Consider the following 14,523-nt stretch of genomic DNA (forward strand, 5'->3'; position numbering starts at 1 on the left):
ATGTACGACTCTACCTAGTTGGATAATAAAGCTCAGATGAAAAATGCACTTGAGGGGTGATTTCACAGGAGGAAATTTTGACGTTTTAACAACATGTGTAAATATTCTAAGTACAAACTGTAGTTTTGAAATACAGACTATAATTATTCATATAGCTTCAACAAATTAAATTACATAAATGATTGTAAAAAGTTTTGTTTTTGAACATCTATATGTGAAAAAGATGGAACTCTTGTAGTAGTTATGTTCAAAATAATTACGTAAAAAAGTCTTAATTCAAATGGCATAGATAATCTTGTTCACCCATAGAAGTTTCACTTCATGTATGAGCATTGAACTGGCAACATGCGACTTGATATCTCTGCAGAACAATTAATTTCAAATTTATACCTGTATTTCATACTTGAAAAACAAAGGGAGAAACCTCTCGTAAGCTATGACCGGGTTTACTATAGAATGTGTACGTAAAGCCCTTAATTTGACATATAGTCAGGTTTACAAAGTTGTAAACAAATCAGTTACCTCAGGGGTCGTGTCAAAATCAAATCCAGGTATGAAACACAAACTTGATAGCTTTGATAAGGGTGTCATACACCGTGCAGTTTATAAACTGTATGAACGCAAATCCCACCGACGTGTGCTAAAATACAAGATGAGATCAAAGATACAATAAATGTCTCGAAAACAACACTTATTGTAGCTCTGGTAGAAATGGGGTTCAGGTACACCAAAAGGGGAGATGACAGAGCTGTATTTAGAGAAAAATACTTAATCCTGTCCATGCGATCAGCTTATCTCAGAAAGGTTGAAGAATACCGCAATTTGGGGTTTCAAATTATATACCTTGATGAAACCTGGTGTAATAAAAATCACTCGACCGATCGGATGTGGCTTCCTTCAGATTGTTCTAAGGCACCAGTGTTACCATCAGGCAAAGGTATAGTAGACGCCTGATCATCTTGCATGCTGGTACCCGTAGCAAGGGACTGATTGGGGGTTGTGACTTTGTTTTTGAGGCCAAGAAATCTGATGGTGATTACCATAGCGAAATGAATGGGCAGGTATTTTTGGATTGGTTCGAACATCAGCTTTTACCGCAGCTGGACGAACCAAGCGTTATCATATTGGATAACACCAGTTACCATAACCTGCGTGTAACTGGTACCATCACACCCACCATGAGCAGTAGAAGGTGCCTGTGTATTGGTGTGGTACCTCTCACACCTAGGTGATGGTTTCCCTCACGGAGTAGAAGGTGCCTGTGTATTGGTGTGGTACCTCTCACACCTAGGCGATGGTTTCCTTCACGGAGTAGAAGGTGCCTGTGTATTGGTGTGGTACCTCTCACACCTAGGCGATGGTTTCCTTCACGGAGTAGAAGGTGCCTGTGTATTGGTGTGGTGCCTCTCACACCTAGGCGATGACTTCCTTCACGGAGTAGAAGGTGCCTGTGTATTGGTGTGGTACCTCTCACACCTAGGCGATGGTTTCCCTCACGGAGTAGAAGGTGCCTGTGTATTGGTGTGGTACCTCTCACACCCAGGCGATGGTTTCCCTCACGGAGTAGAAGGTGCCTGTGTATTGGTGTGGTACCTCTCACACCTAGGCGATGGTTTCCTCACGGAGTAGAAGGTTCCTGTGTATTGATGTGGTACCTCTCACACCCAGGCGATGGTTTCCCTCACGGAGTAGAAGGTGCCTGTGTATTGGTGTGGTACCTCTCACACCCAGGCGATGGTTTCCTTCACGGAGTAGAAGGTGCCTGTGTATTGGTGTGGTACCTCTCACACCCAGGCGATGGTTTCCTTCACGGAGTAGAAGGTGCCTGTGTATTGGTGTGGTACCTCTCACACCTAGGCGATGGTGTCCCTCACGGAGTAGAAGGTTCCTGTGTATTGGTGTGGTACCTCTCACACCCAGGCGATGGTTTCCCTCACGGAGTAGAAGGTTCCTGTGTATTGGTGTGGTACCTCTCACATCTTGGCGATGGTTTCCCTCACGGAGGAGAAGGTGCCTGTGTATTGGTGTGGTACCTCTCACACCTAGGCGATGACTTCCCTCACGGAGTAGAAGGTGCCTGTGTATTGGTGTGGTACCTCTCACACCTAGGCGATGACTTCCTTCACGGAGGAGAAGGTGCCTGTGTATTGGTGTGGTACCTCTCACACCTAGGCGATGGTTTCCTTCACGGAGTAGAAGGTGCCTGTGTATTGGTGTGGTACCTCTCACACCTAGGCGATGACTTCCTTCACGGAGTAGAAGGTGCCTGTGTTTTGGTGTGGTACCTCTCACACCTAGGCGATGACTTCCTTCACGGAGTAGAAGGTGTCTGTGTTTTGGTGTGGTACCTCTCACACCTAGGCGATGACTTCCTTCACGGAGTAGAAGGTGTCTGTGTTTTGGTGTGGTACCTCTCACACCTAGGCGATGACTTCCTTCACGGAGTAGAAGGTGCCTGTGTATTGGTGTGGTACCTCTCACACCTAGGCGATGGTTTCCTTCACGGAGTAGAAAGTGCCTGTGTATTGGTGTGGTACCTCTCACACCTAGGCGATGGTTTCCCTCACGGAATATAAGTTGCCTGTGTATTGGTGTGGTACCTCTCACACCTAGGCGATGACTTCCTTCACGGAGTAGAAGGTGCCTGTGTATTGGTGTGGTACCTCTCACACCTAGGCGATGACTTCCCTCACGGAGTAGAAGGTGCCTGTGTATTGCTGTGGTACCTCTCACACCTAGGCGATGACTTCCTTCACGGAGTAGAAGGTGCCTGTGTTTTGGTGTGGTACCTCTCACACCTAGGCGATGACTTCCTTCACGGAGTAGAAGGTGCCTGTGTTTTGGTGTGGTACCTCTCACACCTAGGCGATGGTTTCCCTCACGGAGTAAAAGTTGCCTGTGTATTGGTGTGGTACCTCTCACACCTAGGCGATGGTGTCCCTCACGGAGTAGAAGGTGCCTGTGTATTGGTGTGGTACCTCTCACACCTAGGCGATGGTTTCCCTCACGGAGTAGAAGGTGCCTGTGTATTGATGTGGTACCTCTCACACCTAGGCGATGGTGTCCCTCACGGAGTTGAAGGTGCCTGTGTATTGATGTGTGGTACCTCTCACACCTAGGCGATGGTTTCCCTCACGGAGTAGAAGGTGCCTGTGTATTGGTGTGGTACCTCTCACACCTAGGCGATGGTGTCCCTCACGGAGTAGAAGGTGCCTGTGTATTGGTGTGGTACCTCTCACACCTAGGCGATGGTGTCCCTCACGGAGTAGAAGGTGCCTGTGTATTGATGTGGTACCTCTCACACCTAGGCGATGGTGTCCCTCACGGAGTAGAAGGTGCCTGTGTATTGGTGTGGTACCTCTCACACCTAGGCGATGGTGTCCCTCACGGAGTAGAAGGTGCCTGTGTATTGATGTGGTACCTCTCACACCTAGGCGATGGTTTCCCTCACGGAGTAGAAGGTGCCTGTGTATTGGTGTGGTACCTCTCACACCTAGGCGATGGTGTCCCTCACGGAGTAGAAGGTGCCTGTGTATTGATGTGGTACCTCTCACACCTAGGCGATGGTGTCCCTCACGGAGTAGAAGGTGCCTGTATATTGGTGTGGTACCTCTCACACCTAGGCGATGGTGTCCCTCACGGAGTAGAAGGTGCCTGTGTATTGGTGTGGTACCTCTCACACCTAGGCGATGGTGTCCCTCACGGAGTAGAAGGTGCCTGTGTATTGGTGTGGTACCTCTCACACCTAGGCGATGGTGTCCCTCACGGAGTAGAAGGTGCCTGTGTATTGGTGTGGTACCTCTCACACCTAGGCGATGGTTTCCCTCACGGAGTAGAAGGTGTCTGTGTAGTTGATGATGGCTGTGCCATCTACATCTCACGTCTACTCGGAGATAATCCTCTCCTTACTGGGCAGCGGAGACTCTTTGTCTCCTTACGGGCGGAGATATTTCACCTCTCCTTACTTTAAGGATAACCGGCCAGTTCCGGGACACTTCAATACAATATAGGTAACTCGTGACCTTCCTATGTTATCTGACCTCGCTTTCGCTCGGTCAGATACCACAGAAAGGACACTCGTTTCGTATAATTCGTATGTAATGAGACCTCGTGTAGTATTCTCTATATATCTACCCAGCTCAATATTAATTGGTGCGGTGCCGCATCTGATCTTACCATATGCACTTCTGTATGGAAGTTGCTAACCGTCGACAGAAAAAAAAACCTCGGAGCGCCGACATCGCGTGGCAAACATACTGTGACGGTGTTAATTAATTAAAGAGAATGTTTGCTTAGTGGTTTGCAAGTGGCTATGGTGGCTATGCTCGTTTCATGAGTAAATGAATTAGGTTAATTATAGAGAATGTCATTTTAACAATTTGTAAGAGAATTAAGGTTGAAAACAGACCATTATTTTACGTTATGAGAGTGGAAGGATTACCATTTTGGAGTTTAACATAAAAAATACCGGAAAGAAACAGAGAGCTTACAAAATATGTGTCATGTGTCAGAGTTGCTTCATCTTGGCTGAACATTACAGATAAGTTTAGTGCAGATATAAAAGACTCATCTTTTATATATTTATTGCTTATACACCTGCAGCAAATCACTCATTTCTATAACCACACACACACACACACACATATTGTGTGAGATTTATGAAATATATATACAGATATGTTATATTGTGTGACTTATACATACATGTTGTTATATTGAGTAAATAAATATATTGTCTTCTATATATATCGCACTCTGTTTTCAATTGGTTTGTTAATTTCGAGAACACTGGGCGTGAAGTCACTCATGTAGAACATCATTTCCCTTTCCCCGGACTATCGACAAGTAATTTGGACGGATTATTTGTTGTTGTCGACAGTCCGGGTATAAACCCAAGTGAACACGATTGTGCTTCTGGCTGACCGTACAAATTACTGCCCTCTCCCACTATTTATACTGACCTCCAATACCCAAGCTACTCTACACCTCCCCATTGTTTATCAATTAACTCCCCAGCTCTCTGTCCATAACACGGAATCTATTTACAACTCTGTTCCCATAGTATTACCGGATATAATCTAACATCAAACCCTCAAAGTTTAATAACCCACTTTAACAAAACCATATTACATCTATTGTAAGTACCACAAGCTGATTAATATAAACACAATCATCTGTGATGTTGACACACATTCCCCTCAAAATCCATTCCACGTTCACCCATATTCCAACAATACTTCTCCACACATTTAGTTAATCAGTTCACATACAGCTCTATCAATAATTATCATATTACTAAGTGTTTAAATCAAATATCTGATATTAATCTTCGCATTGTCAGACTATATTAGTTCACTTCTTAAATAAAAGACCCCTTTTATTAATCTTATCATATTACACAGTGTACATGTACTCGAAAAGATACACTATAATTAGTTTCTATATTGTGGCACTATGTCAGGCTGTCCCAACCCAGACACCCGTTTACCCATTGATAATCTCTCACAAACAGATTAAACGGGTCAGTGACTGTATGGATTATACTAAGGTATGGAGAAACCACTCGTACATGGTTAGGCGGTGTCCTCCCACTTGACCAAAATTGGACCCGTTTGGTACAGCGAACTAATTAGGTGATGTGGGTAGGGTAAAGTCCATTGAATTTGTTCAGAAGGGGGTGTGGTGTATTCCGTATCAAAATACACAATTTACACCATAAAAATACATAATACATAATTTAGTAGCATGTAATCAAGAAAATACATGATCCGTTACAACTGCATAGATGGGGAGGCTGTGGGTAGCCTCGTGGTTAAATCGTTCGCTCGTCACGCGGAAGACCCGGGTTCGATTCCCCCACATGGGCACAATGTGTGAAGTGCATGTCTGGTGTCCCCCGCCGTGATATTGCTGGAATATTGCTGAAACTGACGTAAAACTAAACTCACTCTTGTAATGTGTTCTGGTGTGTGCGTTAGTGTTTGTTCGTTTTAGTGTATGCAGCGTAAACTTAACTCACTCGCTAATTAGATGTTATGGGAGAGGGTTAGGCAGGAAAATCAGGTCTTCTTGGTAGGCTCCTGTTAGAAGCATGTCCTTGTACATGTGAGCAACGCCACTCACACAATGCGAATGACGAAGTAAATGTTTACTTGATGTCTATAGACAAACAACTGACTGACTGAGTTTGGTTTTACGCCGCTTTTAGCATTATTCCAGCAACATCACGGCGGGGGACACCAGAAATGGGCTTCACACATGGTACCCATGTGGGGAATCGAACCCGGGTCTTCGGCGTGACGAGCCAACGCGTTAACCACTAGGCTACCCCACCGCCCCTATAGACAAACAAGCCTTGACAGGAGTGAATGAATAAGTTTAGTTTTACACCGCTTTTAGCTATATTCCAGCAATATCACGGCGGGAACACCAAGATATGGGGAATCAAATCGATCCCGGGCCTTCGGCGACGAGCGAACGCTTTAACCACTAGGCTACCCCACCGTCACCTTGACAGGAGGCTATAGCAATGGACCAGACGATCAAGTGTCAAGATAACGCAGTGACGATATCGAACTTCTCCAGGTCCTAATTAAACTCGTCGCGAGGCAGAGACGAATCAATCGTCCTTGAAAGTTGTCTCTGTTGTGTACACATTGTGGTCGCAGGCTCGTTTGTTTCAAACCGCTCCCATATGGCTCATTGTGCGAATTCGATTCTTGAGAATCAATGATAGTTTATACTCATAACAGAAAACGATTATCATTCTAGTGTCCCATTGTATTGCTGCGAGCTCGAGTTTAAATAAAAGTATAATCGCTAAGTAAACGCAAACTGTCATGGATTAACTATGGCAGTCTGTTTTTACGATGTAGTGTATGGGATGTAAAGCATGGTCGCTAGAGGGATCAAAAGATGTGAGAAAGACACAAATCCATACAATGGATCTTGAGACTGCATGCAATACATGTACACGCATCAAGTAGGTAAGGAAGCACATGGATTCGAGAAACACAAGCTATACATTTGACAGGAATACTTGGAGCATACGCCGTGTCCAATTGCATAATTGACATCGCCAGCACCGACGGTAGATTACACAATCCGAGAACATTGTTATGCAGGCACTGTATACGTTGCTACGAGGAGACAATCAACATATATCAAGTGTCTCGTACAGCTACTGACGACAAAGTTTCCTTAACTTCTGAGGATATCGGAGGCACAGTTATTGAGGAGAGATTGAACATCAAGGGCATATCGTGCACAGATACTGACGACAAAGTTTCCTTAACTTCTGAGGGTATCGGAGGCAGAGTTATTGAGGAGAGATTGAACATCAAGGACATATCGTGCACAGATACTGACGACAAAGATTCCTTAACTTCTGAGGGTATCGGAGGCACAGTTATTGAAGAGAGATTGAACATCAAGGGCATATCGTGCACAGATACTGACGACAAAGATTCCTTAACTTCTGAGGGTATCGGAGGTACAGTTATTGAGGAGAGATTGAACATCAAGGGCATATCGTGCACAGATACTGACGACAAAGATTCCTTAACTTCTGAGGGTATCGGAGGTACAGTTATTGAGGAGAGATTGAACATCAAGGGCATATCGTGCACAGATACTGATGACAAAATTCCTGAACTTCTGAGAATATCGGAGTCACAGAGAGCTTGAACATAAAGGACATATCTTCCACAGATACTGATGACAAAATTCCTGAACTTCTGAGAATATCGGAGGCACAGGTATTGAGGAGAGATTGAACATAAAGGACATATCTTGCACAGATACTGAAGACAAGTTTCCTTAACTTCTGAGGGTATCGTATGCACTATTTCCCTCTAATATTGAGGGAAAGGGTTACTACTAGTGGAAAGGGATACTACTGGGGGAAAAAGATTACTACTGAAGGAAAGGGCTGCTACTGATCGAAAGGTTTAGTTCCTCGGACAAGGTTTAGCAATTGCAAAATATTCGTATAATTCCTATTTCACAAGGAAAGGCAAGACCGAACCTCCCACAAGATGGCCTTTTCGTCACCAAGGTTGATAAGACATGCTTACGATCCAAAGCTGGTGATTATGATGGTTCTGTTTTCATACAATGTCTCATCTGATCAATGTGATGAATGTCTGGTGAAATACTCAAAGCTGTTTGACAACCTCGTCGTGTTTGACAATCATCTGTGGTCAAGATCGGCGCCACACCAACAGTTTTGTTTCCGTCTTTGTCTTTTAGACACCGAGTGTTTCAGTTTTCAATTCAACTCCAACACCAATATTTGTCGGGGACATGCGTCCACGTTCACGTCGCCTCATCTCGTTAACACTTCGACAGAAACGGGCAACAAACTATACCTGACATGTAAAGGTAGGTGTTATGGCATGACGGAAAGCATAAATCAAGGGATTGGTTTGTTTGTTTGTTTGTTTGTTTGTTGTTTAACGCCGAAATATTCCAGCTATATGACGGCGGTTTGTTAATAATCGAGTCTGGACCAGACAATCCAGTGATCAACAGCCTGACCACGCGATCCCGTTAGTCGCATCTTACGACAAGCATGGGTTTCTGAAGACCAAATGTAACCCGGATCTTCACGGGTCATAAATCAAAGCAAATAAAATTTGAACAAAATGTATAAAAAATATCGCTGAAGTGGATATTGTCTGATATGGACACAAATTTGAAATTATGCGTCTTTGGTGATGCAGTTAATAAGTGATTGCTATCTAAGGAACCGGTGAAGATCCGGGTTAGAATTGGTCTTCAGTAACCCATGCTTGTCGTAAGAGTCGACTAACGGGATTGTGTGGTCAGGCTCGCTGACTTGGTTGACAGATGTCATCACAGTTGCGTAGATTGATGCTCAGTATGTCAGTCACTGGATTGTCTGGTCCAAAGTCGATTATTTACGGAGATCCGCCATATAGAAGGGATATTGCTGAGTGTGGCGTTAAACAACAAACCAAAACACAAGCTATCTAAGGATCTATTCAAACCAATAATTATGGTATGTTTGGAGTAAGTGAGTTTAGTTTTACGCCGCACTCAGAAAGATTCCAGCTATATGGCGGCGGTCTGTAAATAATCGAGTCTGGACCAGTCAATCCAGTGATCAACAGCATGAGCATCGATCTGCGCAACTGGGAACCGATGACATGTGTCAACCAAGTCAGCGAGCCTGACCACCCAAACCCGTTAGTCGCCTCTTACGACAAGCATGGGTTACTGAAGGTTCATTCTAACCCGGATCTTCACGGGTTGGTATGCTTGGATGCAGTTATATGAGTGAGTGATTTGATGCAGTATTTCAGCAATGTCGTGACGTCAAGTTGCAGATGGATCTTACATATGATTAAGGTGGTAGATGGCAGTTATATGATTTTTTCTTTGAAAGTTAGACGCTGGTCGCTAGTTGTTTGTGCAACCCTGTATCCGAGAATATCCCAGCTTCACGACGCAGGTCTGAAACTTACCCATCCCAAGCCACACAATCCGGTGTGTGACTTAGAAATTCCAAGCAAATGGTTCACGATGACATGCATCAAATCAATTAGCCTGACCACTCGATCCAATTAGTCTCTCGACCCGTGAAGATCCGGGTTAGAATTGATCTTCAGTAACCCATGTTTGTCGTAAGAGGTGACTAACGGGATCGGGTGGTCAGGCTCGCTGACTTGGTTGACATATTTCATCGTATCTCAATTCCCTATATCGTGAGTGGCGTTTGTGGAGCGGTGGGGTAGCCTAATGGTTAAAGCGTTGGCTCCTCACGCCGAAGACCCGGGTTCGAATCCCCACATGGGCACAATGTGTGAAGCCCATTTCTGGTGTACCCCGCCGTGATGTTTCTGGAATATTGCTAAAAGCGGCGTAAAACCAAACTCAGTCAGTCAGTCAGTCTGTCTAGCCGTTTGTATTTGTTTGAAATCGTACACATACACCAATCATCTTTCAAGAGCGATTACAGCCCATGATCACGAGGAAGTGCATGTGGTGATGCACTCTCAAAACATTCATTATTATCATATCAACATTAACTGACTCCGATATATCTCCCTTTTTTTTTTAAATCGCAAATTAAAAATGAAGTTCCCCTAATTATTTTGAAGTGTATATAGATGTATACACACTTCTAACTGCGTATCTCGTCGACTTTCTATCTGCTGAAGGGGAGAATCTGGTTGGTGCAACTTGCAGGAGTGATACAGATTGTGTGGCAATGGGAACAGTCTGCCTGCTTGGAATTTGTAAATGCAGATCCAACTTCTCTACAGATACCTGGTCATGCGATTCAAGTAAGTCCAAACTTTAGTCACAAAACTTTAGGCACCAAACAAATCGAGTCTTGACTAGACAATCCAATGACTGTGACCATGCGATACGATGACCATGAAATCGTGATGATTCTAAAACACAGATAGGCACATTCTCTTCCCACAGAGGTTACTTGTCATATCTTCCTACGAACCTCTGTTCTAATACGGCCATATTTCCCGGTTCTCGTAAAATCCCCTAGCGGCAAAAGATCGCAACACGAAGTATCTCCCTTCTTTCTATCCAATCAGAACACGTGTTAAATCGACTTAGATTCAACTTGACTAACACAAGCAAATGTGGGGCCACAAATATCCCCAATCTGCCGGGGACTTGTGTTGATGTTACACACAAGACGTTTAATGGCTAGCTTGTCCGTTGTCAACGAGGGCGATGGAAACGCCACTGATCCGCCTTAACATGACTGAGTTCTGTCTAGAAGAAACGTTTGCGCATCGCGCAGGGGAAGAGGTTTAGTTTTCTCGAAGCATACGGAAATTACCGAGGCCTTGCGAATGATCACTTTTGAAACAACGTCGCTGATTGCACAACTACATCTGATTGCCTCCAATCACGAGTCTTGAACGCTCACACCATGAAAGGGCCGTATTAGAACAGAGGTTACGTAGGAAGATATGACAGGAGTAACCTCTGTGGGAAGAGAATGAGATATGCACTGTGTGCTTCTTTTCCTTAGATGGGAAGTAACACTAATTACCAGGTATGCTGCTTCGGTCACAGATAGGCACTGAGTGCTTCTTTTCTTCAGATGGGAAGTCCCACTAATTACCAGGATTGTTTAGATTACAAAACTTGATTTCAAGTTCACATGTCATTGTGCTGAAAACTCAGAGCCAAACAATATATTTTTACCTTCTTTTATTACAGATTATCTGGGCTGCTATAGGGACTACCCGACCCGTGTTTTGCCTCACCCATATTTCAGGAATGATATGACACCAGAAGTGTGTATAGCGTACTGTACAACACAGGGATACAGACTAGCCGCTACTCAGGTATGTTTCACATTGAATACAGTCAGTCCTCGTTAATCCGAACAGTGCCGTTTTTCATAAAAAAAATGTTCGGATAGTGAAACGTTCGCTTTGGTGAAACAAGTCCAGTACATCACACTGCAGTAGAGTTACCTCCCTTTGACTTGACTGATAGAGACAAAAGAAAATACACATGCACTTTTACTGGTCATTTCATTTGTCCAAAGACCCGTGAAGATCCGGGGTAGAATAGGTCTTCAGCAACCCATGCTTGCCACAAAAGGCGACTATGCTTGTCGTAAGAGGCGGCTAATTGGATCGGGTGGTCAGGCTCGCTGACTTGGTTGACACATTCATCGGCTCCCAATTGCTCAGATCGATGCTCATGCTGGTGATCACTGGATTGTCTGGTCCAGACTCGATTATTTACAGACCGCTGCCATATAGCTGGAATATTGCTGAGTGCGGTGTAAAACTAAACTCACCCACTCACTCACTCATTTGTCCAAACATAAAGCGCTTCCTCACATTTTTGAAGTCTTGCACTTCTTGCCCCGTTTAAAGAAGCAGAATCTTCAGAAATATTTAACCTTACTACGCCAAAATGTCCGAAATTGTGGATTATCGGGGACCGGACTAACGCGACCTGGTTGTACTGTAGAATAAGCAGCCGACGTATATGTACTTTTGTTTAATTGCATCTTATCCTGAGATGGGACGTCCCTATAATTACCAGTAATGTTGGGGTTTTTTGGTTCACAAACAGGCATTGACGGCTCCTATTCTTAGAAGGGAATTTCAGCCAATTACCAGAGATACTGTTTTGGTCACAGATAGGCACTGTGTGCTTCCTGTTCTTAGATGTGAAGTAACATTACCAGAGATACTGTGTTGGTCACAGATAGGCACTGTGTGCTTCCTGTCCTTAGATGTGAAGTAACATTACCAAGCATGCTGTTTTGGTAACAGATAGGCACTGTGTGCTTCCTGTTCTTAGATGTGAAGTAACATTACCAGAGATACTGTGTTGGTCACAGATAGGCACTGTGTGCTTCCTGTCCTTAGATGTGAAGTAACATCACCAGAGATACTGTGTTGGTCACAGATAGGCACTGTGTGCTTCCTGTCCTTAGATGTGAAGTAACATTACCACGTATGCTGTTTCGGTCACAGATAGGCGTTGAGTGCGTTTTTCCTCAGATTGGAAGTCCCACTAATTACCAGAGATTTTTGTTATTTTATTTCGCTCTCATGTAGGCCTTGAGTGCTTCTTATACTTAGATGGTAAGTCCCACTGATATCCCAGAACACTTTTTTGTTCTCAGGCAGGCAACGGTGCTTCTTCACCTTACATGGGATGTCCCGTTAATGTCCAGACATACATTTTTGTTCACAGATGGGAATTCAGTGCTTCTTCACCTGAGATGGGAAGTCCCACTAATGTCCAGAAATACTTCCTCTCCTTCTGACATATGCTATCCCCAAAAAGACACGCATAGGCGTTTTGTATTATTTTAAATCTATTAATTACCTATTGTGTTCAAACAATCGTCAAAATATGTAACAAAAGTGTTGATAACATTCTTTTACACAATTGCACAAGTAAAAAATCGACTTTACCTGAAAATGTTGATTTTGATGAGAATTCTTACAAGGATTAAACAGGCATCGCTACAAAGCAACAGAAATCACCTTCCAGTTGAAATTGTGCAGCAAAGAGCATGCACTGTCTGGCTATAAAAATCCAGATTACTTACGGAAATTGGCATTCGTTTTGAAGGAGTTTCAAGGTCAAATCACTACGCCATGCTTTGACGCTGCGATACGGAACATCGCCATTGAAAGAATGCACGCTGGAGGTTACCAACCTTTTGTTGCCAGGCGTCTGAATTTTAGTCTGAGTACGACATCACGGCTTGCAGCTCGTTACAACCAAACAGGTATAACAAATGACCGTCCCCGTACAGGCAGACTTCGAGTCACCGCTGCCGTCAAAGATCTGTACATCCGGGTACTACATTTGTGTGATCGTACTGCCACGGGTGAGAGCACAGCAGCCAGAGGATATCCGGTCAAACTGTTGTGAGAGATTGGACTGAGAGCCAGGAGACCCGATGTCGGGACCGTGCTACGTCGTCACCATCGCGCTCAACGTCTCCGTTATCTAAAATTATCCACTTGGTAGTATAGACATTACCCTCTTCAAAACTGATGTACAAAATCATGTCCTAAAGTCAATTTGTAGACGAGTTATACATGTTTGAAAATACAACATTTTCGCAACAGATTTCTGGCCTATCCTATTCTTTTTTGGGATAGTATAATTCTAAACGAATCTGTTTTTGTTTCCAGGCCGGCAGTCAGTGTTTTTGTGGCAACTCCATCCCAGCTGATCAAAGTCGATATGATGAGAACAACTGCGGACGGCTCTGTGCTGGGGACGTAGCACAAATATGTGGAGGATCTTGGTTTATGTCTGTATATAGTACAGGGCACTCGTAGACTTCTACTTCTGGGCAACGTGCATCCACTTGTCATCTAATAACATCCTTGTATGCACTCTATGCATTAGAGAAGCGGTGTCACATATTTGTTACAGCATTGTCTTGACACATGACATCGTACCCCAATTGCGTAGATCGATGCTCATGATGTTGATCACTGGATTGTCTGGTCCAGATTCGATTATGTGCACACTGACGCCATATTGCTGAGTGCGGAGTGAAACAACAAACAAACCACGGCAGTACAAGCCAGGGAATAGTACATAGGTTCATTTGATCTTTCTATAAATGATCTTTTAAAATGTTGATTCAAATGAAAACTAGCGTGATTTGTGCCTTGAAATCAAATTCTTATTTGATTCATTTATGTCCATGTACATATTGTGCAAATAGTTAGATCTCAAGCAGTGGTTCGTAAGCAATTCAATCCTTAACACTTATCATTAGGTATATATGTTGTTGTGTCATAAGTAATAAAATCGTTACCCATTACCCTTTATTCTATATAAGTGGTGTGTTATTATATAATGACCAGTAAGTTTTTCCATAAACGTGTTGTGTAACGAATGTTTAATGATTACCGTTAGATCTGTATAGTTAGTATGTAAATGACTAAATCTTTCTTTTGTTCTGTAAAAGTGGAGTAAGTAATTTAATCTTTAGCTATTCCTTTTGTTTTCTATAGCTGGGTTACG

At 43.6% G+C, this 14,523-nt stretch overlaps 1 protein-coding gene across 1 annotated transcript; it reads left to right on the forward strand.

Annotated features, from left to right (window-relative positions):
- Positions 1-7,022: 7,022 nt before the first annotated feature.
- Positions 7,023-14,509, forward strand: LOC124259328. Its single transcript, XM_046693450.1, has 4 exons — positions 7,023-8,382; positions 10,185-10,310; positions 11,218-11,345; positions 13,677-14,509. Exons 1-4 carry the CDS (start codon positions 8,037-8,039, stop codon positions 13,824-13,826), a joined length of 750 nt encoding a protein of 249 aa, XP_046549406.1. The 5' UTR covers positions 7,023-8,036; the 3' UTR covers positions 13,827-14,509.
- Positions 14,510-14,523: the final 14 nt, after the last annotated feature.

This window comes from Haliotis rubra, unplaced genomic scaffold (assembly GCF_003918875.1).
Source record: "Haliotis rubra isolate DU_JTF1 unplaced genomic scaffold, ASM391887v1 Scf718, whole genome shotgun sequence".
NCBI classification, from domain to species: Eukaryota; Metazoa; Mollusca; class Gastropoda; order Lepetellida; family Haliotidae; genus Haliotis; species Haliotis rubra.